Here is a 27,370-nt window from a genome sequence, read left to right as displayed (position 1 = left end):
CAAAGGTAGGTAGAGGGCGTTTACAACACGGCACAAAGACTTACTGAACAAAAAGAAGCAATTTCTAAAGCATTGAGTACATTTGACTGTTTTACAAATAACCCTTTATCTTCCCGTACTTCACTGGCAAATTTAATTTCAAATTCAGTTTGTTTAATTCTCCATTATAGTTGGAAATGAACATGATTATTAGGACCAAAAAATTGATCATCTGAAAATCTGATGCCATAACATATTGCTGACTAAAAACAAGCAGGCGGCTTCTTTCTACAACAAGTGCCATTGGCAGCATCTTAGGAAACAGGACAAGAACTAGTCACGGAAGACTGGAACGCAGGAGTTTAGTTTGTAGTGTACAAATGGAACATTTTCCAGCTTGTACTTCTGTCTGCATATCCTCTCTTAAAAAAGTACTCATCAACTAAGAGTGTTCTTTCTGATGAATTAGCAATTAAACTTAACATTGTTTAAATAATTTTAATTCAAGTGAATGACGTGAATCCCTGATACTGAAATTTAAGTTAAATTTCATCTTACATACTTAAAGATTGGAAAACATAAACAGGTTTCAAAATTGTTAGGAAGAGTTTGGAATCTTTGTGATTCCATTGTTAATCCTTATCACCAATGAGTGTGCATCTCCAGTTATTTATACTTGTTATATTTTGGAGAGGAAATGACTAAAAAGTGGGCCTTTCTATTCAGGAATCTAGGAATGATAATTTAGCACTAAAGGGAATTTGTTGTGATAAATAAAACAGATACTTGTTCACCAGTTCACATCAGCACTGTCATAATGAATATACTCGGTTAAATAATTCTTTTAATCAAAAAACATTTATTAAACTCCTATGTTCCAAGTAATGTGTCCAAACTGAGAATATAGCACACAAAGGTAAGTATATCATATCCCTCCCTTTCAGAAGTTCATTTGTAAGACGGATACACAAAATGTGTGGTGAGTATAACATGATGGGTGTCATTATAGTCAGGAGCAGAGCACTGTGACAGAGCTGAGGGGAGAGCAAGATTGAGGGACAGGGCGGCTGTGCATTCACTGAAGGAAGGAATGCTGCAAGGAGAGAGCAGGTTTGAGTAAACAGTTCTTCATATTAAAATAACCAGCTCCTGGAATCATGAGTCCTACTTTGTATGTGTGTTCTTTGAATTATTTTAGTGAGCCTTTGCATGAGCACTCTGTTCATACATGTTTGTGTAGTGGCTTCTTGCTGTGATATGTTGATCAGATGTGTTTGGCAAGGTGCCCAATATAATTTGTTGCAAGATTTGATAAGAGAAGTGGCTCTTCTGACTTCAGAGCTGCTTCCATCTCTCTTCTTTGCCTCTATTTCAGTGTCATAAGTCCTATAGATGGGAAGTTAATGGAGTCTATAACAAGTGTGAAGATATTCCATGGATCAGAGTATAAGGCAAATGGAAAAGTCATCAGATGGACAGAGGTAAGGAGATAAAACTTGACATTCTTGACCCGCGTTGAGCACAACTTTTAATAGGTCCACAGACACATTCTGGTCTGATTCTGGAGGATAATAAAAAAGTCTGTCTGTCTACTATACTGCAGTTCCCTCTGGTCTGTCTGAGCTCACCGGCAAGAAATGCCACCAAGTGCAGGCCGCAGCACTGATGTCTGCTGCTGCCCGTGCACAGCTGTTAGGGCAGCGGTTCTCAACTTGTGGGTCGCGACCCCTTTGGGAGTCTAACGACCCTTTCACAGGGGTCGCCTAAGACAGTGGTCGGCAAACCGTGGCTCGTGAGCCACACGCGGCTCTTTGGCCCCTTGAGTGTGGCTTTTTCACAAAATACCACGTGTGGGTGTGCACGTACAGTGCGATTGAAACTTCGTGGCGCATGCGCAGAAGTTGGTTTTCGGCCTGGGTGAGTCTGTTTTGAAGAAGTGGCATTAGAAGAAGTGGGGGGTGTCGGTTGGTCAGGCGACAGAAGACGTGGCTCAGGCGGCCTCGGGATATGCAGCGCTGGGGAGGCGCACGCGATTCACGCACGAGTTGAGTGAGCCCGTCAGTCAGCAGTCTCATGTGCAGTGGTTAGTGCTAGTCGCGTCTGCACATCCCGCGCGGGTGGCAAAAGTACCTACTCGAAGCATAAAGTTACCTGTATTTTTCCAACCAGCTGCAAATACTACAGGTATTTTTGTCATCAGTTTAAGAATTGTAATTATTTTGTGTTGGTGGCTTTATTATTATTTTAGCAAAGGCCAGCTTAGGAGTACCCTAATTAAATTAATAACAATGTACCTACCTATATAGTAAGTTTAAAAAATTTGGCTCTCAAAAGAAATTTCAATCGTTGTACTGTTGATATTTGGCTCTGTTGACTAATGAGTTTGCTGACCACTGGCCTAAGACCATTGGAAAACACATATATAATTACATATTATTTACAGTAGCAAGATTACAGTTATGAATTAGCAACGAAAATAATTTTATGATTGGGGGTCACCACAACATGAGGAACTGTATTAAAGGGTCATGGCATTAGGAAGGTTGAGAACCACTGTATTAGGGATTTGTTTGCACTGGAATTCACGAAGGCTACATCTCTGAATGGTACATACCATCTTTGCTGTATGATTTAGAAAGCTGGGCTAGTTATGCTGCACTCCCAGTTAAATTATCTTTAGATAACATGGTTTTTAAGAATTGACTCATTTCATCAATAGAAAACTAGTGTGTCAACTATAATTTAAAAAGAACAAAAGAAAACTAAAGTTTGGAGACTGAGTAGCTTGTCCAAGCTTACATGGCAAATAAGTAATATCAAAGTCCTGATTCAAACCCTGATCTGGATAACTCCTAAGCTCTTTTCCACTGTATTGCTCCTTAACTCGAAAGCTGTATTAGAGGCTAACCTGGAGCAAGAGGAGCAGGGCAGAGACCCTGTGTGTGTGTACATCTCAGACAAATCAGAAAGTTTATTCTCCGAGAATAAACAGGTGGGTCCTAGGTCTCCCAATTTGTTTTGAATCTTATTTATACTTATCTACAAAATACACTGTTAAGTTAAAGATTTCTAAGATTCCTTGCAACTTTAGAAGTAATTTTTTAAAAGTTCTGTGACTTCTAGCTTTTCTATGTTACACACAAGGTAACTGAGGCAGGAGAGGTTAAGTGCCCTACCCAAGTTCACATAGCTGGTTCCTGAGAGCAGAGAGTCTAGTCCTGCAGTTCTTGAGCTGTTGTTCCAGTGAGGTCCTTCATACCAGGCCCAGTGTTTTCATACACAGTTCAGTGGTCTTAGCCGCTTGCTTTATGACTATTCCTTTGACATATTTTGAGCAGTTCAGACACTGGAACATAAAAAACTCTATTGCTTATAAAATAGTTTGACCTCCATTCCCTCCTTTTTGCTCCCTAGTAAGTAACCCAGTGAGGCACGGTGGCGACCCATAAATTTGCATAATGAGAAAGGCTCTGAAAGGCTGTGAGACTGACCTTCCTGATGCTAGTTACTGAGTAGAGGCCAGGGCCTCCTGACTCCGACTCCAGAGCGTTTCCCTCATTCCATGCTGGCACTCTCACCTGTGCATGCGTCACGGGGCTTCAGAGCTGACTCCTTGTTAGTATTCTTAGTATAAGCTGCTTATTGAGCACTAAGCTCAGGGTTGGTATAGATAAGCATATTTTGCTTATATATCATTTTTTATAGTAACTAGAGAAGACAGGTGCTTTCCATTTTATAAATCCAGATTGGGCATTCAGAAGCCAAAGGACTTGTTCATCACCTTCCTCTATGCGACTAGGACTCAGGTCTCTCAGTTCCAAATTTGCTATGTTCTCCCTATTCCCAGTGTGTGCACACTGGCATAGCTCTGACCTCAGCAAAGGCGGAGCTATATGTTGGGGAAAGCTCTGTGATAAGAGACAGAAGACCTGGATTCTGGGTTTACCCCGTCTCTGTCTCTAAATCCTTATGTACACTTGGGTGAATCACCTCCCTTCTATAAGTAATCTGTAACATGAAGGGTTTGGGTCACCTAAGCTATAGGAGCCATTCTCTTAGATTCTAAGATCAGTTCCTAAGAAAATCGTCCACATACAGGAATTACCTTTTAGACATGCACAATGCAAAATGTAAGCCTTTTTTGAGTAGATTGTACCAGGATGACCCTGACTATGGCTTCCAGGGAAATAGGCAGGTTGCTGCTACCATTTTGTAGATGCAGAGACTGAGATTGTTTCTTGGATGTAAGATGTTAGTGTCCCCCTTTTGTCCCAGGGACTTTGAGGTACCCTGTCAGGTCTTTTTGCACATCTCTGTGGGTCAGGGTGCTCATGCACAGTGAGCTGATACACTTGTTTCTTCCCAATCTCCTGGGCACAAGGTTAAGTCTCTTATGTTCGGGCAACAGGTGTTTTTCCTAGAAAATGATGACCAGCACAGTTGCCTGAGTGATCCAGCAGATCATAGCCGGCTGACCGAGCACATAGCCAAGGCTTTTTGCCTTGCTCTCTGTCCCCACCTGAAGCTCCTGAAGGAAGATGGAATGACTAAGCTGGGACTTCGTGTGACACTGGACTCAGATCAGGTAAGAGATTCTGAGGCAGCCTCTGAAGCTGGCCTTGGAAGTTGGTCAGTTTCTGTTTTCCAACATGTGAGTTTCCCTGCATCAACTCGGCCTTTCTTTGGACCCTGGGTCTGACCAGATATAGCACTTTGGCTTTCCCTCTGTTTTTTTTAAAACATATTTTATTTTTTTTTTACAGAGAGGAAGGGAGAGGGATAGTTAGAAACATCAATCAGCTGCCTCCTGCACACCCCCCACTGGGGATGTGCCTGCAAGCAAGGTACATGCCCTTGACTGGAATCGAACCCGGGACCCTTCAGTCCGCAGGTCGACACTCTATCCACCGAGCCAAACCGGTTAGGGCAGGCCTTCCCTCTATTAAAACTACACCTTGCTGTGCTGTTTGATCAGACCCTGAATCATTTGCACTTTGGCTTCCTCACCTGAAAGTGTTCCAAGGACTTGGTTTTCTTTTTAGGGTTAGGAGAAGGGTGTTGTGAAGACCCGCCACCCCTGTGTGAATGATATCGATGCTGCCCATTGAGACTCCTCAGTCCCACCCTTCAGGAGTCATTCTGCCCTTAGAGAGCAGGGCCCAGCTGTCCTTTGTCCTGTTGACCACAGCAGGCCTCTGCTGACTGGCCTCTGCAGCTCCCACTCCTTACGGTTTTCTTACTGCGAACATTTCCATGTTTGTTAGTAGATGGGACTTGAGCTATTTCCTCATTCCCTGTCAGCTCACGTCTCCTATAGTCAAGCTTCTCTCCCTTTCTTACTCAGATTTTTTGGTGCTGTTAGTAGCAATAATCCACTTTAAAAAAATTTTGTATTGATTTCGGAGAGGGAGAGATACAAACATCAGTGATGAAAGAGAATCATTGATTGGCTGCCTCCTGCATGCCCCCCCACTGGGGATAGAGCTCACAACCCGGGCATGTGCCTTGACTGGGAATAGAACTGTGACCTCCTGGTTCATAGGTAGACACTCAACCACTGAGCCATCCCAGCCAGGCAGCAATAATCCATTCTTAGCACATGTGCCCCACTCTCCCCCAGTCCCTCATCCCATTGCCTCTTTCCCATGGCCTAGCATCTAATCTCTCTACAAGATATACCTCAGATATATTGTGGGTTCCACTCCAGACCACAGCAGTAAGTGAATACTGCAGTAAAGTGAGTCACATGAACTTTTGGGTTTCCCAGTGCATATAGAAGTTACATTTACACTGTACTGTAGTCTGTTTATGTTGTGCCCAGATTTCAAGGTTCCCAGGACCCCCAGGGAGCCCGTCAGTCCGATGCAAAAGCGAAGAGTCCTTCATCTCGAACTAGTTCGGCTCCCCGACCACACTCACCGATGCAACGGTAGCCCAGTGGCCGAGAGAGCGAGGCCTGATGGGATTGTGGGTTTTATAGTAACGGCAGGGGAGGGGACTGTGGGCCCCGCCGAGTGGCCAGGCCCAAGTCGGGTCTTGGTACACAGGATGTGGTCATCTCTATGGCGCGCACGTCCCCTGATTGTCATTGGTTAGTTTAAAGAAATCCTGGGCGTGGCCAGCAGGGGCCTGGGCTTCCGGGAAGAAGGCACTCTCCTGAGCACATGGCGGCTGCCCCAAAAATGGAGGACCCAGGGCAAGATGGAGGGCGCAGTCCTAGCCGCCCCCCAGGGCGAGCTGAGCCCGGGCTCCAGGGGCCAGTCCGGTTGCTGGGGGTCCAGCAGATCGACCAGTTCCAGCCCAGGCAGGAAGTCCACGTCCTCCGTCTCGTTCCCAGGGGCGCCGGCAATCGCTGCCTCCACTATCTCCTCGGGAGAGGGCACCCGCCCTGCCGCTGCTGCCGCGTGGGTCCATTCCGGGGGTGGCGGGCGGGTGGCAGCCTGCGCCGGGCTCCCGCCGTGGGCTGGGGAGTCGGTGCCCGAGGCCACCAGCAGCGTGGTCAGGCCCCGCGACGACTCGCCCTTTCATTAAGTGTTCAGTAGTAATATGTCTAAAATCAATGTGCACACCTTGCTTAAAAAGTACTTCATTGCCCTGGCTGGTTTTGCTCAGTGGATAGAGTGTCAGCCTGAGGACTGAAAGGTCTCGGGTTTGATTCCAGTCAAGGGCACATGCCCGGGTTGCAGGCTTGATCCCCAGTAGTGTGCAGGAGGCAGCCTATCAGTGGTTCTCTCTCATCATTGATGTTTCTCTCTCTCCCTTCCTCTGAAATCAATAAAAAATATATTTAAAAAATACTTTATTGATAAAAAAAATTCTAGCTTTCAGTAAATCATAATCTTTTTGCTGGGGGAGGGTCTTGACTCAGTGCTGATGGCTACTGACTGTTCAGGGAGGGGCTGCTGAAGATTGGTGGGCTGTGGCAGCTTCTTAAAATAAGATAATAATGGAGCTGATGATTGACTTCCTTTCACGAACGATTTCTCTGTGACGTGTGATGCTCTTTGATAGCGTTTTATCCACAGAACTACTTTCAGAATTGGAGTCTGCCCTGTCAGACCCTGTCACTGCTTCATCAACTAAGTTTATGAAATACTCCAAATCCTTTGTTGCCTTTCAAGTTTTCACACCAGGGATAGATTACTTTCTTTGCATAAGTAGCAACTCCTCATCCATTAAAGTTTTATCATGAAATTGCAACAGTTCAGTCACGCCTTTAGGCACCGCTTCTAATGCCAGGTCTCTTGCTGTTTCCACCACATCTGCAGTTATTTCCCCCACTAAATTCCTCAAAGTCATGCATGAGGGTTGGAACCAACTTTTTCCAAACTCATGTTAATGTTGATATTCTGAGTGTTTCCATGAATCACAAATGTTCTTAATGGCACCTGGAATGGTGAATTCTTTCCAGAAGATTTTCAATTTCCTTTGTCCAGAACCATCAAAACAGTCTCTTATCTATGGCAGATACAAAATGTATTTCTTAAAAAGTAAGACTTGAAAGTCTAAATTACTTCTTGACCAATAATGGATGCATTAGCAGACATTAAAACATTAACCCATTGTACAGCCATCAGAGCTCTTGGGTGACCAGATACATGTCAGTGAACAGCAATATTTTAAAAGGAGTCTTTCTGAGTAGTAGGTCTAGACCAGCGGTGGGCAAACTATGGCCCGCCGGGCCCGGCTGTTTGAAATGAATAAAACTAAAAAAAAAAAAAAAAAAAAAAAAAAAGACCGTACCCTTTTATGTAATGATGTTTACTTTGAATTTATATTAGTTCACACAAACACTCCATCCATGCTTTTGTTCCGGCCCTCCGGTTCAGTTTAAGAACCCATTGTGGCCGAGTCAAAAAGTTTGCCCACCCCTGATCCAGATCATTAAAACTTTCTCCATATCAGCAATAAGCATTGGTATTCACTGGCATAGCATTTTTAATTTTCTTCAAGAACTTTTCCTTTGCATTAACTTGGCTGTATGGTGCAAGAGGCCTAGCTGTTGGCCTCTCTGAGCTTTGAATGTGCTTTCTTCACTTGTTCATTTCTAGCTTTTGGTTTAAAGTGAGAGATGTGAGACTCTTCCCTTTACTTGAACATTTAGAAGGCATTAATTGGCCTAATTTGAATATTGTTGTCTCTCTAGGGAGGCCTGAGGAGAGGAAGAGAGATGGGGTAATGGCCAGTCATTGTAGCCGTCAGAACACACACATTTATTGGTTAAATTCGTAGTCCTATGTGTGTACAGTTTGTGGCACCCCTAAATAATTACAAAGCAACATCAAAGATCACTGATCGAAGATCACCATAACAAATGTAATAAAGTTAGAAATATTTCTAGGATTACCAAAATGGGACAGACATTAGGTGAGCAAATGGTGCTTGATAGACTTGCTCGATGCAGTGTTGCCACAGTCCTTCAATTTTTAAAAAACTCAGTATCTACAAAGCACAGTAAAGCAAAGCACAACAGAATGAGGTATGCCTGTACATTTCTTTTGGATTTTGGATCCCTGAGACATGTCCCAGTGTTCCTGTTTGATGCTGTTGTGTTATCATTAGGGAAAATGTGGATGGTTATGGATCTGGCTCCATTTCCTAACTAGTCATCAATCAAGAAGTGTGTGTTTTCTACTTAAGGTCTTTCCCCATGCTATACCAAGCATAGCAGAGTAATTTAAATGAGGTATCATGGTTCTTTGTCGAATGGTACCGGCTGGAGTTACTTCACATAAAACAATTAAAAAATAATTTTTCACTGATGAGTGGGCCTCTTGATGGCCAGGGCCCTGTTCCATTCATCTTTGAATCTCTGTGTTAGTAGATGCTCAAAATATGGTGTGGGGCCCAGTGGTTGACAGAACAAGTGTTCAGTTCCTGCTGTGCTAGGGAGTTATACTCAGTATAGTTCTCATTTTAATTTTCACAACTATAGGCTTAGGTTTTATTTCTGACATTCTGTGCCTCTCCCTAACACCTCAGTCCCTTCTGGGGGAACTAAGACCTTAACAGGTTAAGTGTCTTAAGAGACCAAGGTTTCACAGCTACCACGTGTTAGGGTCAGGATGAGTAAATGACAGGATGAAAAATGACAGCTTAGGGAAGAGAAGTTTGTGTTAACTGCTGTGTGTCCAGCCCATGGCCAGGAAGCCCATCTCCTTCCTGCTCAGCCTCCTTGGCCCTCAGCTCTCTGGAGGGAGCTGCTCTATCCAGTAACCTGTCGTCCTTCTCTCTGTGGTATAGGTTGGCTATCAAGCAGGGAGCAATGGCCAGCCCCTTCCCTCGCAGTACATGAATGACCTGGACAGCGCTTTGGTGCCAGTGATCCATGGAGGGGCCTGCCAGCTCAGTGAGGGACCCATCGTCATGGAACTCATCTTTTATATTCTGGAAAACATCGCATAGACAGAGGACTTCGTGTTTTTTTCCTGTTCAGACCTGTTGCAACAGCAGTCATACCAAGTCATTTGCACTTTAGAACTGGAAGATTAAGCTTTTGTTAACACTATTAATTGGGGGTGGGGTGGGAGTGGGGTTTGGGGGATTACGGTGGCTGGGGGGACAGATGTTCCATGAATTCTAAGTCTTCTATGCATTGTCCACCAGATCTGGGCAGCTTCCATTACTGCACCACCGTTATATTATCCTTGAAGCTAAATCCCCTTCTGTTCCTGTTTAAACAAGAATTCTGCTCCTGTTTTAAGACTTATTTATGGCCTTGTGCTCAAAAATGCTCAAATGGGTACAACCATCACCAAGGGTGGGGTGGGAGGGCAGAGAGGAAATAAAATATGAAGCATCAGTCTTGTACTTTTTGTACAGAATTGATACAAAAAGGATCACACACTGATCTTGTTCCATTTACATCACAGTAACAAGTAGAAGTCACACATTTTTTGTTTGTTTTTACCAGATTACCCAACGGATTATTACTCTTCTAGCCAAGGAAGGGCACCTCAGTGTAAATGAGGTGATTGGATAGCAGAGCCGAGTTGAGGATTGCTCAAGATCTGCCCCACTGATCGGCAGGTACTGAATTGGGCCTTTCTGTGAAAGCTGACAATATACTCAAGGCATTTTTAGTTATAATGTACACTAGCTGTATTTTTAAAAACATTTTATTGAGAAATAATTTAAACTTCCAAGAAAGTTGCAAGTACAAAAAAACCCTATGTACGCTTTACCTAGATTCACCTATTGTTCACATGTTAACACTTTGCTCATTTGCATTATCAGTGTTTCTCCACAAAAAATGGAGACATTTGAGAGTAAGTTGCATAGCTAATAGCTCTTTACCCCTAAATACTTTAATGCTTATTTCCTAAAATTAAAGACATTCTCTTCCATGGCAGCAGGACAGTTCACACTTTAGTCAATTTAACACTGATACACCAGCTGCTTGACTCTAGCATCCGTCCAGTAGTGTCCCGCACGGCTCTCCCCTCCTGTAAAGCTTCTCGCCTGGGATCGGACAAGGCAAATAGCTTTGCTGACCCACCTGTATCTTTTATGTCCTCCATACTTTCGGTGAGTATAGTCCCTCACCTCATTTTAAAAATGTGATTGGTATCTTTCCACAATTGGAATCAATTTATGCATTCTGGCCAGAATCCTAAGTGATGTGTGCTTGTTATATAGCCGCCTGCACACCATTGATGAGGGTAAATTTTGATCACCTGTTCAGTGTTGTCCAATTTCTCTAGTATTTCCCCCCTTGGAATGAATAACCAATGTGTACAGACACTTACAGATCCTGCAAATATCTTGCTCATCAAAATTTCCCTAAGATTTAGCATCCACGGATGTTTCTTATCTGAACTAATCTTTTACATGATGGCTACAGATTTTTCAACTCCAGCACTCCCTCCACCTTTACCAGTTGCACTTGGTCATTATAAGCAAAAGCTCTTCCTCCTATTTACTATTCACTTAATTTTCATTGTGGACTTGTGGATTCCATTTTGAATGGTTCTGACCCATTATTTGAGTACTCAGATAGCTCAGCTTTGGCCATAGAGCATGCCTTCAGGGTAGCTCCCCCATCCTTGTGAAATGCTTCTATCATTTTTTTTAACACTTTGCTTTCTGGCCTAACAAGATTCTCCACACTCATCTAGTGCTTACACTGCCCCAGCCTTTGAATCAGCCATGGTTTCTTTTAGTGGTATTGGAAACCAAGGTTTGTTTTATCCATGATATATGTGATATAGTCAAAGTAACTTCTTTTCCATTAAAATTTATTTTGGTCACAGACCTAATGGATTTCACGACCTAAAGTTTGAAAAACATGGCTCTAAGGTAACTCACTCTTATCACTGTCATCTTCTAAAAGCCCAGGCCAAGCAGCAGACGGTCCCTCTGCTACAAGCACAGCTCCAAGAATCCTCTGGACGCTAATGCAGGCCTCTGGGAAGTGAGAGGCTGCTTCCCAGTGGTTAGCGCTGGGCTTAGCACTTGGCAATTAAAGGCTGTGGAGCTATGTTTAGGCATCCCACAACCTGGCCTTCACTTGGAAGCATGTCCACCTATGTTTATCCCTTCTCCATGGCGGTGGTGATGGATCCACATTCTGTACTCTCTCTCCATAAAGCTTTGCTGGCGGTGGCTGCAGAGTACCGTGAATTTAACCTTTTCCCAGACTCAGAGGCACCCAGAGCTTCTAAGGGAAAAGCATAGATGCCGCCCAGAGAATACCAGCATGCACTGAGCCTTGGGACCACACATCCCTCTAAAACCTGGTAGGAATATTTCATAGGGCAGGGATTTGAGGTGTAACATCCAACTTGGTCTAAATATACCTTGGAAGTTTAGAGCTTCTACAAATTCTGGTCCCATTTTTTTCCCCACAGAAATTTATCTTTCCTCCTGTTCAGTTAAATATACCTTGCAATTGTATGTATTTCTTCTGGATCAGTGCGTGCAAGCTTTTAAATTCTTCCACTGAGGACAGACTCTGGTCCTGCAGAGTCAGGTCCATTCTCAATTTGCATAAAATATCTTGTGGAATGGGGCATAATAGAGCCAAGGCTAGTTTACCACCACCACCACCCCCCCCAATTGTTTTATCTCTGGATTATACACTGTATATTGTAAGAGGTATATAAAGTAGAGGGCTGAAATACCACATTTCTAAATATGTCAAATTTTTCTAGAACATAAAACTTAAAGATTGGCATATAGAGATCCTTATAAACTGAAGAGGGATAGGACTGCCATTATGGTAACATTAAATTTTAAAAATTATTGCACTCTTACCAAATGCTAGACAAGGTATTTCTCCATTTATTTTTATCAAACTTTCTGAGCACCTACTGGGCTCTAGAGATAGGATGTTACCTTGTGTAAGTTCCCATCTGTCTTCCCTCATCCAGTGGTTCCTGAATGCCGGTGGGCCCACCATTTCCAACTAAATTTACTTCTGTCATAATTAGTCATCAGGGGAGCAATTTATGCATTTAATGCATTTCATGCAATAATCAAGCAATCTGCTGGACACTTTTTATATTAAGTTCTATTTTAATAGTAATGTTAAAATAATTTAAACAGTAATGGGAATTTTAGGAATTGTACACGTAGCCTGAAAGGCTAAGGAGTGGAGCAGGAATGATGCCCACTCTGGAGTTTGGGAAGCTGAGGCCATGGGAAGAGCCCGTGGGAAGATTCTTGGAGCTGGACCAGGCACCAACTCCCTGGCTCCACCAGCCTCAGTCCCACGGTTTCATCTTAAATGGAGCTGCCTATTTAAGGGGCAAGATCTTTGAGAACTACCCACAAAATTCAGAAAACAAGCTCTCAACAATGGTGGCATAAGAAAGGAAAATAATGTTAAAGTCACAAAATAGTTTGCCTTTGTGAGCAAGACTTCCTAAGAAAAATTTATTCTGTATTTTGTTCAGTTCACTAATTCAGAAGAAAGTATGCCTTGCACTAGATTAAAGAGGGAATTTACAATTTAAAAATAATTTGGGTCATGGCAGCTTCTCTGCCCCCAAATCACTAATCTGTTCGGTTGCTGCATTTGGACAAGTCTCAGGGTAAGACGAGGCTGGGCAGGCTCCTCCCACTCCCAGTGACCCGGCATGCCTTGGCTGCAACAAAGGCCCTTTCAGAAGGAGCCTCAGTCTCCAAGTCCGGTGGGTGCTTTGTCTGCCTCCCTCAGCCTGGAGGTTTTGTTTTTCAAAAGCAAAGAGCAGGGAAGGAGAGAGAACTGACCAAGCTGCAAAGGGAAACCTGTGAGGCACAGAACACTTCCTACAAATTGCAACGGGGCGTTTCCAGCGGAGGCCTGAGGTCAGGAATCCGAAGGTGGTTGGAGCCTCCAAGGGTAACCACAGCTGTCCTTGCCCTCTTAGTAAGCACTGGTTGCGGTGCAAACCCTTCTTTGCTCTAGGCCATCTTAGGAAAGCTAACCACCCTTCTTTTCATTCTAGATCACTGCTGCTTTGACACACAGATGTAACTACAAATGTTAAATCTCACATCTGTAGAAATTTTGGTAGTTTACTCTGATGGCCAAGTTAAGTCTGGTCAGAAAGCTCTTGGAAAAAAGTCGTTTGTCTGTCCTTCCTGCTGTTACCCTCTAAAAGATTTGCTACAAAGGGCAGGAAAGCACGGTCCAGCCCTACGTCAGAAAAAGACACACACAAACAAAAACTCAATCCCTGAGCTGTGCTTACGCAGTGCTGTGGTGACCAGTAAGCTGAATGTATCTGCTTCACTTAGAGCCTTTAAAAGATGACCTCAAGGAATGCTTTGTACAACTTAAGCTAATGCTAAAATATGGGTGTGGGGAGAGGGAATGGGATATTAAAGTTTATTTCTAAGAAATGTAGAATACTGCAGTTTTGAATATTAAACCTATTGCAACTACAAATCCCTCCGTCTCCATCCATTCAGAAAAACAAAGCCAAAGGAGAATTTCTTGGGGAGAATTAAGGGATTTCCCTCGGTGATCAGCCAAAGAGGCAAGGCTTCCTCTGCCCTCTCTCAAAGGAGAAAGCCACAGCAGCAGTTTCTGTCAATTAAATGTTACTGCTACTTGGGCTTTTAAAAAGTGATAGGACTTTTGTTTAGATTTTAATGGTTACTCTGCGTGTAGGGCATAAAACCCCTATAAGTGAATTAGACATAGTTTCTTAAAAAGTTACATTTTTGTGTCATTCCCACCGCCCCCCTCCCCCGTTAGCTGTCTTTTTGCGTTAGGTGCACAGACCGAACCCAAGATACAGCCTTGCCTACTTCCCACCATACAGTCCAAATAACTTCCTTCCTCCCCTGAGAGCGCGGGGAAGAGTGCAGCAGCTATCAGGAAACAAGGCACAGGCAGACGGGCGTAAACCGAGCTGTGGCACAGGCCACCACTGACACCGAGTCACGGAACCTGCCCTACCCCAAGCAGGGGCGTTTCCAATTTCAGGGTCTCCCATCCTTTACAGATAGAGCTTTTAAAGGCACATTCAGAAATGTTGCAACTAGAGGCTGGGGTAAGCTGCACACAGTTGCTACACAGGGGTTCGGGGGCTGCAAGACCCCATGGCACAGAGCGATGAGGCTTTCTTGCTTTTGCCCAGAGGGAAGGGGAAGCGGCCTCCTGGAATCCAGCCTGCTTTGGTGTGGAGGCCTAGGGAGGAGCCAGCAGCAGGAGGGACCAGGCCGTGGTCAGTAATGCACGCACAGGTCTTTGGTGTTTGTGTAGCAGCATGTAGCCCCTTAGGCACAAAGGCTTCCATAGCCAGCAAAGCTGGGAAAAGTATGCTTCTGCACACAGCCTGGCCTGACTCCTCTCCCAGCGTTGACCGTCTGAAGCACAGGCACAAAGCATAGGAAGTAAGTCTAAACTGCAATGAATACACACATAGAGTTTAGAAAGGTTTTCCTGAAAACAGACCTGGGTTTAACTTCCCTCCCAGGGTCTACTGAGGATCCTAAGAAACTCAGGCCAAGCCCTACCCAACAGTTTTGCCTTTTGATCATCCTCACAGATGAGAACTTCTGAGGCTTTCTCCCCCATAGGAGCTGCGTCCTGGAAGTGCCCTGTGGGCCTGGACAGAGAGCAGGGGTGGAGGTTCTGAGCGTCCAGAGAGCTGCCCACCTCACAGGCCCCTAGGCTCCAAGACCAGCCAGTTCTCGGTGACCATCTGTATGTCCTGGCCACTCAGAGGCTCCCGCAGCCTCACCTTCACCTCCAGCTTGCCCCCAGTGGGCTTCCTTCCATCCAGGACCTGAGGATCACAGAGAGGGAGATGGTAACTGATGGGGACAGGCTGGGAGCAGGCAGCTCCCTATGCTCACAGGTAAAGAATGAGGAGCTAAAACATTCTGTGTTATCAACATAGGAGTCTCTACTTCATGACAACCCTGGTGGTGGGTTCAGAGAGCTGCCCACCTCACAGGTAAGTCTCACCAGAAAGAAGTAATATGTTAATCCAAGTAAGAGTTCTCACTCAGTTTCCCCATGGAAACTCCTGGGAGAAATTCTCTGGCTTAAAGGTGCAGCCCGAATAACCACAGCCCAGACCCTTCCTTCACAGATGGCCCAGAGAGTGGATGTTCTATTACACAGCCGGTGTGGCAAGGCCAGGACTAGAACCCAGGCCAGGGGTTCCTTTCTACCCCCCATGCTGCCTCCCTCCTGGGCAGGAAGGGGGAAGCTGGTGTGCAAAGCAGTGAGTGCTGCAGCCTCGAGAAGCCTAACCACCAATGTGGCCAATACAGAGCCCTTAATAAAACCCCAGGAAAGGTGGTGGAGGGAGGTGGGTGCGCCGTAGTGGGAAAGCCCCACTGACGAAGGCACCAGCAAGGGTCTCGGCCACACGCTGCTGAGGACACCCTTCTCTCTGGAGCTCAGTTTCCTCATGTCAAAAGCAAGCTCTTCGAGTCACTGCCTGTGAAATCTGATGAGTTCATGGAAACTTAAGGAGCTGTCTGGGGCCAATTCCTTAACAATCTGGCTTCATTGTGGCAGGTCCCAGATGGTAAAATACCTTATCAACTTTATGTCCAGAGCTTGTTTCATTCTGTCAAGCTGCCAGACTACTGCCCAACCATAACTCTGTCCTTCCGTATCCAGGAGTTTGTATGTGCCAAGGTGACAGCAATGACCAGGCCCTGCCAGCCACCATCCCTGGGAACTTGAGTGGCCCAGAGTGTCCTGGAAAGAACATAGCTGCTTTCTGAAAGGGTGATGCTATAAAGTTTTGTCAGACCCTCGGAATCTCAGTCTGTAAAATGGGAATAACACCTATTGCACAGCACACTTCTGGATGTTTTTAATGGACTGATGCTCAGTGAACGTTGGGCTTTACTTACCACCCTACCTCTGCAATCTCTGGGTCCTACCTCCAAAATCTCTCTGATCTCACACTCGTTCTCCAGCCGCTCCAGTTTCAGGTGGGCTGTGCCGACCAGCTTGTCACTTCTGAAGAAGGATCTGGGGAGCCAAGGGTCAGCAGAGGGTTGGACTGGGCAGGGAAAGCAGGAACGAGCTGGCTGAGACCAGCACAAGAAGACTGAGTAGTAGCAGGGATGGCAGCAATAGAAGCCTTTCCTTCCTCCCAGCCCTCCCTCACATTATGACTGACAGGGGGCTCACCCTTTGTGGAGGATTTCAAACTTGATTCCTTTGCTTTGGATCACCCTTCTGAAGCCCCGGTGGTTTCGGTTGATGTTTAATTTGAAGAGCTGATCAAATTCTGCAAGATAGTAAGAGGAACTTGGCTACCAGGGATTTCCTGAGGCGGTGGTAACAGGCCTGGGGGCTGATCGCCCCTCTGGATCACTCTGCCTGTAATTCAGTGAGACTTCCACCAGAGGGTGGTAAAGCTTAGGTCCTGGCCTTGCAAATCCACTTGGACAGTTCTTGTGCTCTTAGACACAGATTTTGCTCAAATGGGAGGGACATGGAATTTGGAGTCACCATTGCATTCCCACTACTTTTGTGCTTGGAGGCCATAGGCAAGTCCCTTTTTCTCCAAGCCTCAGTTTCCCCAACTACATAAGAGGAGTGGTAATACCTGCCTTTCTCTCCCAAGTTGAGTACCAAATAAGATAATAGATCTGGAAACACAAATGTTGCACATACACATATCAGAGGATGAGAGGAGAAAGCAGCTCTCACCTGGAGAGTTTGTGTTCTTCACCACAGCTGTTTTGCTTTTTTGAGCCTGGTCCTAAAGCAGTAAGAAGGGAGAAGTGTGGGCAGCTTGAAAAAACAGGTCTATTGGGCCAAGTCGCCTATATATCTTCAAACCCCTCCCTATAACCAGACCTTCCAGGGACTGGGAGAAATTGAGCACCAGGTCCCCGAACAGAAGATGGGGTTCAGAGGATCCTATCTCTACCTGAACCTCACCGAGTTAGGGTAGTGGAACTCAAACCGCACAAAAGCATCCAAGTCATCAGGGGTCACCCCTATAAAGGAGAAATGGGGGTCAGCACCTGAGATGGAGGGGAGCCAGTGCTTCCCATTGGCTGGGGTACAGTGTCTAATCAAGAGCCTCCTGGAGTCGGGGTGGCCCTAGGGCTACCTGGAGGAGCTGGGAGGTTCATTCCCCGGACAATGATCAGATGCATTTCTGTGCTGTTGAGTTCCGAGAAGATCCTATAGCCAGGAAGCCAGGAGAGAGAGAGCCCAAAGTGAAGTCATGCAGTGGGAAAGGGTCCCCCTTCCAGGGACTGCCTGCCTGCCAGGTAGAGCTCAGGAACAGAGGGTGCAGGAATAGAGGAACAGCTCGTCTGGGCTAGGAGCAGCAGAGCTGGTACGAAGACCTCGGTCTAGAGCTCCTTCCTCAACCACCCACAGCTCTGAGCTCCTCACAGGCAGGCACCACGCCCAACCTCCCACATCCCTAGGCCCAGTGCCTATGGCAGGACCAAGCCCGGGAATTCTTACTAAAGGGGCCTAAGTCCCCAGCCTTGGCTCCCAGCCTCTTGGCCCATCCCTGCATGGAGCCACTGTCTCAGGCTTTGGTACCTCACAGTCTGGAATGTCTTCAACTCAAAGTGGTGGCTAGGAGGGTCGAGGCCCCGAGCCTGGGCCAGCTGCAGGATCTCAAGCTGCTTCTTGCGGTCCTGAGCAAGCGTCTCAAACCTGACAGGTCCAGGTGCACACGTTAGCTCAACAGGCCCCTTTTCTGGTCCCTGCCCCACGTGCCCAGCCCTGCATTTACCGGGTAGTCTCGGCCACATTGCCCTGGTGCATGAACTGCTTGGAGAACAGCAGACACTTCTGAAAACAGAGGCCCAGAGTGGGTCTAGGTCGGTTTTAGAGGCCTGACTTCTGAAAGCTCCAACCTTCTCCTACAGTCTCACTCCTCTCTCCCCCAACACATACCCTCCCCAAGATCACTTTCCAAGTCCCTAAGTTTTTGCTGTTTTCTTTCCTGATGATAGCCACACCTCAAAATTCAATTAGCACACTCCTATTTTATTACCCAAATTATTTACTACAGAATATTATCTTATGGTTTTTTTTTTCATAAATCACAATAATATTTGTGCAAAACCTAAGAGAAACATCATTTCAGAAAGTAGACTTGCTGGCAGCAGTTCAGATCGATATGTGCAAATATACATTATGTCCATTTTCCTATATACATATATGTATATGTGTCTCCTAACACTTCCTCCGACCTTCCAAGTACTTTCCCCTCCAGCCTGTTGTCTGAACTTCATAACCACCTGGGATATTAACCATCCCATTTTACAGATGAAAATGTGGTGCAGAGAGGGGAAGTGTCTTGTGCCAGGTCAACAGCCAGTAAGTGGAAGAGGCACAATTTGAAACCAAGCCGCTCTGGTCTGAGCCTCATGCCTTTCCCCAAAGGGAGGCTGTGGGCACTGAAGGGAAGAGGGACAGCAGTCAACTGACCTCATGCTGCTCCAGAAGCATTTTTTGTAGCTGAGCGTACACTTCCTCGGCCTTCTGGGAGAGGCGCAGGTCCTCATGGTGAATGAGGATAAAGTCACCCTCCTCATCCGTCAAGGGTGAAGGCACCTGCCAAGGTCACACGCCCCTCAGGGGCGCCAAGAGTCAGATTACCCCCCTACTGGCCCAACGGATACAGGAACCCAAACTGAATGGTTCCCCAGCTTCTAACCACCAGTGTTGGGAACTCATTGCCTCCCGTCTGTCCCAGGCTGCCGAGATGCTCTGCCTCCCACTGGCTTGTCCTCTCTGACCACTGGCAGCCCACCTGGCCTTTCCTGGCCTCTCTTGGGGCCATGGGGCCGAGACGCATAAGCAAAAGGCTTTTCCAGGGGCCACCACATCCTATCCCAGGCCCACCTCTCAGGTTGGCTGGAGGACCGCAGGGAAGGTATGGCTGATGGCAATGGACAGTGGCGTCCAGGCAGCTGCCTGGTTCACAGCCCTGCTGTCAAGCCTGCCACCTGCCTCTTCTGCCTGAGAAGTCCTGCTTAACCAGGAGGGACTCACCTTGGCGAGGTCCACAGGTCTGCCGGCTCGGACCTGGATGATCTGAGCCTCGAGGCATTTGGCCGTCCGCAGGTGAGCTTTGGCCTGTTCCAGGTCCTGGCCACGCTTGGCCTGCAGGGCTGCCCGCTGGTACTGCAGTTTGCGGGCCTCTAGCAGTGCCAACTGCTCCCGCACTGAAGGGAGAGCAATGCTGGTTAGAGCCATGCCTGCCCTTCACTAGAGCCTTCAGTCCCCCACCCCTCTTCTCCCCAACTCACCAGAGGGACTCAGTGACTCCTTAGAACTCGAGGCCTTGGGCTCAGGCAGGGGCCGGGAGGAAGATACCAGAGGCTTCTTAGATACTGGGGCCTGGGTTGGAGGCTCATCCTGCAGGTGCCCAGGAGGAGGTCACAGGGAATCTGCTCCCCACCCGGCCGCAGCAGCTTGGACTCTCTTGTTAATACTGCACTAACTTGCTGTGTGAACTGAGATGAATGGCCTCCCCTTGTGGGCCCTACAGAACCTCCGAAGCTCTGAGCTGACCTTCCCGACAGCAGACAGTAGGGTATTAGGGATAGAACATGGGCTCTGGAGTCAGAAAGACATCTTTTGAATCCAGCTCTGACAATGCCTATCTGGGTGCCCTTGGCCAAGTTTTTTCTCTGTAAAATGGACAACAGGGTCTGCGTTTACCCCTCATCTGCTGCCCCCGCCCCATCCCTGGAGTCTTGGGCCCTCAGCCAAACCTCATCCTCATCCCCATCTTCCTCTGCGGGGGCTGTTTCCTCGGAGGAGGCCAGTTTCTGGGCAGCTGCTAAAGCAGCTGCTACTGCATCCGCCTCAGTGCCTGCGATGGGCTCCAGACCAGGGATGGGGGGGAATCCTATAGGGGAGAGAGAGCTGCGTGAGGGCTGGGGTGGCCTCTGTGGGCTCAGCTGGGTCTTCTGGGGCATGGCTGGGATGGGTGGCTCCCACAGGTGGAGGCACCTACCGGAGAATCATTTCCCCTCCTCAGAGATTTCACAGTGACCCTAGGCCAGCCGTGGGCAAACTCCGGCCCGTTCGGCTGTTCTATCCGGCCCGCGGAGCTGAAAGAGCGGAGGGTTCTCTTGCTCTCCCCTCCGCTCCATCACCAGCAGCAGTGTTAACATGTATTAGTTCACACAAACACTCCATCCATGCTTTTGTTCCGGCCCTCCGGTCCAGTTTAAGAACCCATTGTGGCCCTCGAGTCAAAAAGTTTGCCCACCCCTGCTCTAGGCCAAGCACCACTTACCTGGAGGAACAGGCAACTCAGCAAAATCAACTTTGCGTCCTGCTCGGTGTGCTCGCATGGCATCTTGATATTGCTGCGAGGGAAGGAAAGGAGGAGCTGTCTGCAGCAGTCTGCAGGCTCCCACAGAGACGAAGAGGAAGACTGAAAGCAGCCCAGGAGGAAAAAGAGCCCCTGAGGCAGCAACAGCTTCAAAGAGACAGAGATGGAAACTCTAGCTGCAAGGGCAGAGAGCAGCCAGCCAGAGAGGGGCCGACATAGGCGGGTTTCAGGCTGCAGGCCCACCTTGGCAATGCGCTCGTGCATCCGGGCCTTGCGCTCATCCCCACTGGCCCGGGCCTGGATGCCTGCCTCACGGTACTTGTTCAGCCTCTGCTGCAGGGCGTCCAGCACCGTCTGTGGCTCAGCAGGGGCCACTTGAGAGGAGGAAGGAGAGAGCATCAGCCCTGCCTACCTCTCCCCAGTCCCCACTCCACAGTCCCACCATCCCATCCTACCTGGGGTTGCTGGGGTGTCAGAGGCCATCACTGGCTGCACTCGCTCCACTGCTGGGGGTATGACTGTGGGTGCCTGGGAAGCCTGTGGGAGGGGCTTCAGGTCTGGGGGACCCAGAGCAGAAGTATAGGTGGGGGTGCCCAGCCAGTCCCAGCCTGAGCAGGTTCCCTCCACCATCCCCATACTGACCCTCAGGCGCTGGGGGCATGGCACTCAGGTCCACAGGCTGCCCCTTCTCCAGGGCCTCCAGGACGGCACCAAATCTCTGCACAGCAGTAAGCAAAGCAGGGGAATCGCAAGAGCCTGGGCTGAAAAAAGTTCCCCTCAAGCCCAGTCTAGCTGCGTGACCATGAGCAGGCCACTTCCCCCAACTGTGAAACGGGCTGGACAGAGGGCCCCTGAGCCAGATGTCATACCTTCCCAATCCTCATGAACTTTCGGGCGCGGTCTAGGTCTCCAGCCCGCTTGGCACTCAGGGCAGCCACTTTGTACTCTCTTTGTCGGGCCAACAACAGGGCCCGTGGGTCTGGGTCTGAACCGGGTGGGGCAGATATGCCAGGGCTGCCCAAGCTCGTCTCAGGCTGGGAAGGGCTGTCTATGGAGAAACAAAAAGCCCATCAGGTCAAAGAAGAACGTGCACACCTTGGGCTGCCGGCACCCACAGGGGAGGTGTGACTCTGGCCATCGACTGGTGGGATGGGAAGCAGGCCACGGCCCTGACCTTGGGAACTAGAACAGGATGTGAGTGTCTCCTGATACCTGGCAACATGGTGGGGGGGCCGGGAGGGTCTGCATCAGGGCTCCTGTTGGTTGTTTCCTGAGAGGCCGGGGATTTCTTGCCCAAGGCCACTGGAGGTGGGATCTCCTCCTCACTGATCTTCCTGCCTTTCCTCACAGCAGCCAGCTGGGCCTCTAGGGTCTGGGAGAGAGAAACAGAAACCCAGCCGGGCCCTTCACCTCCATCAGGCCAGTGGGGAGGCCTCCCCCCGCTACTGGCCCAACCTCCTGCTGCCCTCAGCCCCACTCCTCCCAGCCCTGCTCCCTGGCTGGGCACACCCTACCTTTAGGCCACGCTCACAGCGCCTGGTTTTGGCTGCTTCACCTGCCTCCTTGGCGCTGGCCGCAGCCTCCCGGTAATTGCGGATCCGATCTTCCAGCAGAGCCTGCAGCCCCTGAGGCCCTCCAGCCTGTAGATACTCCAGCTCAGGGCCTGGCCACTCCAGGGCCAGCTAGGCCCTTGCTGCTCCCTCCCTGCAACAAAGCTGCCCCAGAAAACGGAGCTCTTGGGTTCAAGGAGGAGCTCCTCAAAGCCTCAAGGAGGAGGCAACAGGCCCTATCAGAGGCAAACACAGAGGCCCAGACCAGCTGTGAAGGGCTCCAGAGGATGGTCTGGGAGAACAGAGACCTGTGAGGCCAGCCAGGCACCAAAGAGTTCCTCATGCTCAGTCACTGCTTCAGCAGGGGCACTGCTGGGGAGGGCCCGAGGGTTACTGCCGTCTTCCTATGCAAGCTATGCTGTATGCATGTTACACACGGGCACGCAGGACTGTCAGGTCCCTTAAGAACCTACCTGCGCTGCTGGGACTGAGGCTGTTGGGAGAGGTGTCTGCACTGGAGGCTCAACGATTTCCTGTCCCTTCTCATCCTCAGAGCTACCCATGATGGCTGTCTCATTGCCATGCAGGGACCCAGCTTCCCCATCTGCACCCAGGACCTCTTGCAGCTCAGTCTGGGGAGACACAAGTCACAGGAGCTTGGGAGCCTCATGGCCATACAAACTGTGACAGGATCTGAAAATAAAGGGCCCTCTTCCCAGCATCAGTCACTGTGCCTGCAAGCCCCCTTTACCAAAACACGTCTTTAATCTGACTGAAGACAGTCTTGAAAACAGTGAGACCACAAGTCTGAGAACCCCCAAGTACAGAGTGCAGACCAGACATCAAAGGAAACCAGTCTCTGCCCTGACTGGTTTGGCTCAGTGGATAGAGCGTCGGCCTGCGGACTGAAGGGCCCCGGGTTCGATTCCAGTCAAGGGCATGTACCTTGGTGCGGGCACATCCCCAGTCGGGGGTGTGCGGGAGGCAGCTGGTCGATGTTTCTAACTCTCTATCCCTCTCCCTTCCTCTCTGTAAAAAATTAATAAAATATATTAAAAAAAAAAAAAGAGGAAACTAGTCTCACACTGTATAGTCAGGAAACAGCCCCAAGAAGGGCAGGGCAGTTGTGCAACCTCAGAGCACGCACAGGGGCAAACCCCAGCCTCCTCTGCAGTTTGATCAGGCCCAGGACACCAGCTTGGCAGACGTACCAGCAGGTCTGTATCGTCCTCCAGCCCTTCTTCCTCCTCCTCCTCCTCCACATCCCGCATACAGTCCGCTGCCAACTTCTCGATGTGGGCCATAGGTAAGGGGGCTGGGGAAACAGAGGGTCAGGGCCTCAGCAAAGGTCCATGAAGAGTGAAGGAGAGCCTTCAATGACTGTACATTTCTACACCCAGGAGGAAACCCTGCCTTTCCACAGCCAGTCCCACCTGGGAAACTCCTGCTCTTCCATTATGACCCAGCTCCAAAGACCCTCCGCAGGGAAACCTTCCTGGACCCTTCTCCGCATTTTTGCTATCGTTCTTCACAGACACATTCATCCTTTTCTCCTAACTACACCTTTCATGTATGTAAAGACTTTTAACATCCATTTGAGCTTCACAGTAATTCTGTAGGATAGGTCATATTATCCCTTTTATAGAAGTAAACTGAGAACTACCAATATTAATTTTCCTATTAATTGCAATCCTGTAAGTAGCAGAGCCATGATTCAAACCCAGGCTCATCTAACCCCAAAGGTTTGGACTGAGAAAAAATGGAGGGCCATGGTCCTCCCATTATCCTCAGCTCAGGGGTACAGGGGTTGGGGGAGGTCCTCCCTGAGGGTTCCTGGTGAGAAGAGGAAGATTTAGATCCTCTGACCCTCCCAGACTTCAGGTCTCTGTCCTCTTCCAGGCTAGGCAGGAAGACTCCGCTTACTCATCGGATACAACTTCTATGCGCTTATTAGTGCCCAATTCAGTCTGTGCTGAGCCCCACTCTATACCAGGCCCTGGCTGGGCTAAGGGTAGAGACCTGAGTCAGCCAGAGAACCATACTGCTGACTGTCCACATGAAGGGGGGCAGTCAGGGAAGATGTGAGCTCCCCATCACAGGTGTGTGAGCAGGGCAAGACGAGCTCTTGGTGAGAGCGCTGCAGAAGGGACATGGGTAGCAGGACGACCAGGTGGTGTGGCTGCATCCTCAGAGCTGTGAGGACTCTCCACCACCTGCTTGAGCCCATCTGGTCCCAGCACCAAGTCCAGCCCAGCACCGACAACTTACCCTTCCCTTTGGGGACTGGCTTCCTGCCTGTGGTCCCTGCTTCCCCAGTGAGGGCCAGCAGCTCAGCCTCCAAGTCCTCATCATCTTCAGTCTCCTCCACCCCCAGCAGCATGTCCTCAGGGCTGAACTCCACAAAGAGCCCCAGCTGAGAGCAGAGAAGATTTCTTAGGAACCATACAATGGGGTCAAGGATGTAGCCCAGCCCCACAGCCAGGCTCCTAGAGATCAGTGGCTCCTTCACTGTGAGGCCCAATGTGCAGAAAGGGAAACTGAGGCCTACAATATTACCCCTTGGTATACTCCCTGGTGACTATAAAGACAGTAAGACCACAATGCCATTATTATTACAACAATGACAGCACTGTATTTACTTAGCACTCATGTGCTTATCTTAGTTAATTCTCACAATCCTAAGGGGTAGGTTCTATTTTTAAAAAAATTATAAAACACACATAACCTGGAAACTATTATCATAACCATTTTAAAGTGTACAGCTCAGTGGCATTAAGTACGTCACACTGTTGTGCTACTGTCACCACTCTCCATCCACAGAACTCTTTCCATCTTGCAAAACTGAAACTGTGGCCCATTAAACAATAACTCCCATTTCCCCTCCCCCCGCCCAGTACCGCATTCTCCTTTCTGTCTGTATGACTCTGACTGCTCGAAACAAAGGTAGGCCCCTTCTCACAGTCAGCCTTGTGACGATACCGAGACAGCCTGTTAAGTGGCAGAACTAGAATTTAAAATAAGGTCATAGGACTTGAGTCTATGCCCTTTATCCTACACCTTCCTTGCCTGCCTCTTTTAAGAAGTCCCAGGACTGGAGCCCAGAATAAATAGAGATTAGGGAACAGACCCCTAAGGCTGCAAAGCTCTCCCAGCGGATTAGCCCTCAAGCCCTGGCACCTGAGGCTGGTAGGCAGCGTTATGGCCCTAAGTGAACCCATCAGAGTGCCAGGCCCCATCAGTGCCCCATGAACTGGTGGTTCCTGAAGCCTCCAGATGCCCTGTAAGGAGGCGGCCATGGCCGGAGGGTGCCTGGGTTGAGTGCAGGCCTCATGCCCCACACGTGTGCGGCGGAGGCCAGGCCGTGTCCCTAAGGGCTCTGCCAACTCCAGGAGCCGCGGCTCCAAGTCTGCGCTAATGGTGACACCACCCGATGGCCCAGTTGGCCCACGCCCTGGAGGAACGCCCCCCTGGTGCAGGGGTGAAGGCATTTACATACCTGCTTGGCCGCCGCCACACCCTGACCACGGGCCTGAGGGCCCTTCCGCGGCCTGGGCCCCGGCATCCTGGCGGCCTAGACTCCTGTCCGGGGGAACGGACGAGACTCAGACGGGAGCCGCCGGCAAGCCCCTTCCCCAAAAGCGCGCCCTGAGTCCGGCTGGTCAGGAGGAAAAGGCAATGTTTACATGGAAGGATGGAGGATCACGGAAAGCGCAGCCCTGGAGCCACCGCTAGGAGGCAGAGGGCGGAGGGCCCCCGCCGGCGGGCTGAGGGCGTGCGAACCCGACGGCAGACCCGAGCGGGAGGAGCCGGGAGACAGGAGCGGCCGCGGGCCGGGCCGGGCCGGGCGGCGGGTATAAGGCCGGGCTGCCAAACACCGTGGCCACACGTGCCTACTTACATCGAAGTGAACTGAACTAAAAACCCAGTTCCTCGGGTACTGCCCGGCACAAACACTGACCTTTTATCGTCACAAACATTCCTCTTGGGCGGTTCTGTCTAGTCCAGAGGACTGACTCCGCGCCCTGGTTCAGAGACCTCACAACCGCCCACAGCACCTACTGTGTCAGGAGGCCCCGAGGGCCCCGGGGGAGCAGGAGTGAGAGTGACATGTTCCCCAGCCTCTCGAACATGAACGTGGGGAGACGGCCTCGTGGGTGGACACACCCCCGGGCGCTGCAGGGCGTGGTGCCCGGTCCCCGGCGGAGGGAGCAGGCTCGGCGCTGCGTCCGCTGGGCGCTGGGAAAGGAGCCCACGCCGAGGGCGCGACCTGAGGGTCGTTCTGGGGGGAGAAGCGGCTTGGCCTCCGCAGGAGCCTGGGGACCCGGGGCTCCTGGAGCCTAAACTGCGCGGCAGGACGTGGACAAGTGCGGCTGCAAAGGTGCGCAGGGCCGATGTGAACGCCTCGACACCCGGTGGAATCCAGGCAGCATCCCGAGGCCAGGGCCGGCGGGACCGGGCCGGCGGTTCTGATTCTGAGCCGCCGCGGGCTGCAGCCGGGAAGAGGCAGCGGGAGCGGAGGCTGCAAACCGTCCCGGCCGCAACGGTCCCGGCCGACGGGGCGCGCTGCGGCGAGAAGCGGCCGGAGGGCGGAGCCCCGGGTGGAATCGCCAGGGCTCCGAGGTGAACAGGCTGCGGGCGCCCGGGGCGGGGGAGGGGGGGCCTCAGGGTGACTTCAGGGGTCAGATTCCGGCGGCGGGGCTGGGGGCGGGCCGGCGCCGAGCGGGGCGGAGCGCGCGGCTCAGGGAAACAGGCGAGGTCCGTCAGACGCGCCGAGTCTGCAGGTCCGGGGCCCGGGATGGGGCGTCGGTGCCGGAGCCCGGCCCGAGCTCCGGAGGAGGAGGGCAGCCGAGAGCGCAGGAGCGGCGACGCCGGGGGACCCCATCCCTCGCGGCGGGACGCCTCCCCGCCCTGCCCCAGCCGACTCCGTCTCCCCGCGTCCCCAGGCCACCCTCGCCGGGGGGCGGACGCGCGGCATACCTCGCGGCGGATCCGGCACCACCCCGGGCCTGCTCTCGCCCCGCACCGCCCGGGACTCCAGTGGCCACCGGGCGGCGGCGGCAGCCGTGACAGGAAGTTCCCCCACAGAGACGCGCGCGCCGAACACGTGACTCC

The 27,370-nt window shown here is 50.0% G+C and overlaps 2 protein-coding genes and 1 long non-coding RNA gene across 11 annotated transcripts in view; 2 read left to right on the top strand and 1 right to left on the bottom strand.

Moving 5' to 3' along the window:
- ZFYVE9 (zinc finger FYVE-type containing 9) overlaps positions 1-13,622 on the top strand; it is a 140,610-nt gene extending 126,988 nt beyond the window's left edge. For all 7 annotated transcript variants that reach the window (XM_059689585.1, XM_059689583.1, XM_059689581.1 and 4 more), the window contains 3 exons: positions 1,355-1,460; positions 4,388-4,564; positions 9,223-13,622. In XM_059689585.1, coding sequence (XP_059545568.1) covers positions 1,355-1,460; positions 4,388-4,564; positions 9,223-9,384 — 445 coding nt within the window. In that variant the 3' untranslated portion in view covers positions 9,385-13,622. The remainder of the gene's footprint in view (positions 1-1,354; positions 1,461-4,387; positions 4,565-9,222) is intronic.
- Positions 816-27,354, bottom strand: CC2D1B (coiled-coil and C2 domain containing 1B). 3 transcript variants are annotated; one of them, XR_009451982.1, is made up of 26 exons: positions 26,213-26,334; positions 25,755-25,837; positions 24,527-24,671; positions 23,470-23,573; positions 22,732-22,890; positions 22,223-22,348; positions 21,921-22,080; positions 21,578-21,756; positions 21,351-21,426; positions 21,164-21,265; positions 20,952-21,082; positions 20,670-20,742; positions 20,140-20,276; positions 19,672-19,780; positions 19,415-19,587; positions 18,848-18,973; positions 18,147-18,205; positions 17,951-18,067; positions 17,505-17,578; positions 17,330-17,388; positions 17,096-17,147; positions 16,571-16,670; positions 16,318-16,408; positions 15,071-15,200; positions 3,156-7,437; positions 816-2,109 (listed from the first exon to the last, which is right to left on the bottom strand). XR_009451982.1 is itself a non-coding variant. In XM_059689592.1 (25 exons), exons 2-24 carry the CDS (start codon positions 25,818-25,820, stop codon positions 15,072-15,074), a joined length of 2,547 nt encoding a protein of 848 aa, XP_059545575.1. In that variant the 5' UTR covers positions 25,821-25,837; positions 26,213-26,334; the 3' UTR covers positions 816-7,437; position 15,071. The 3 variants fall into 3 exon arrangements, 2 of the variants coding, with proteins under 2 accessions (XP_059545575.1, XP_059545574.1); XM_059689592.1 differs by having other exon boundaries at positions 816-7,437; XM_059689591.1 differs by lacking the exons at positions 816-2,109; positions 3,156-7,437; positions 26,213-26,334 and adding an exon at positions 27,236-27,354 and having other exon boundaries at positions 10,082-15,200.
- Positions 15,181-16,357, top strand: LOC132231085 (uncharacterized). The gene is made up of 3 exons (XR_009451985.1): positions 15,181-15,224; positions 15,315-15,371; positions 16,049-16,357. It is a non-coding gene; the product is annotated as an uncharacterized LOC132231085 (long non-coding RNA).
- Positions 27,355-27,370: the final 16 nt, after the last annotated feature.

This window comes from Myotis daubentonii, chromosome 3 (genome assembly GCF_963259705.1).
Source record: "Myotis daubentonii chromosome 3, mMyoDau2.1, whole genome shotgun sequence".
Classification (NCBI taxonomy): Eukaryota; Metazoa; Chordata; class Mammalia; order Chiroptera; family Vespertilionidae; genus Myotis; species Myotis daubentonii.
Note: the sequence above shows the minus strand (reverse complement) of the source record. Positions and strands in the feature narration are given on the sequence as shown.

What these genes read in the sequence shown, in the direction of transcription:
- CC2D1B (XM_059689591.1), bottom strand. Translation starts at nt 25,820, where the DNA reads ATGCCGGGGCCCAGGCCGCGGAAGGGCCCTCAGGCCCGTGGTCAGGGT. An exon ending in AAGATGGGGATGAGGATGAG is followed by an intron (nt 19,781 to 20,139) that starts GTTTGGCTGAGG and finishes GGGCACCTGCAG; the next exon opens with GATGAGCCTCCAACCCAGGC. An exon ending in GAACCTCCCAGCTCCTCCAG is followed by an intron (nt 17,389 to 17,504) that starts GTAGCCCTAGGG and finishes TCTCCTTTATAG; the next exon opens with GGGTGACCCCTGATGACTTG.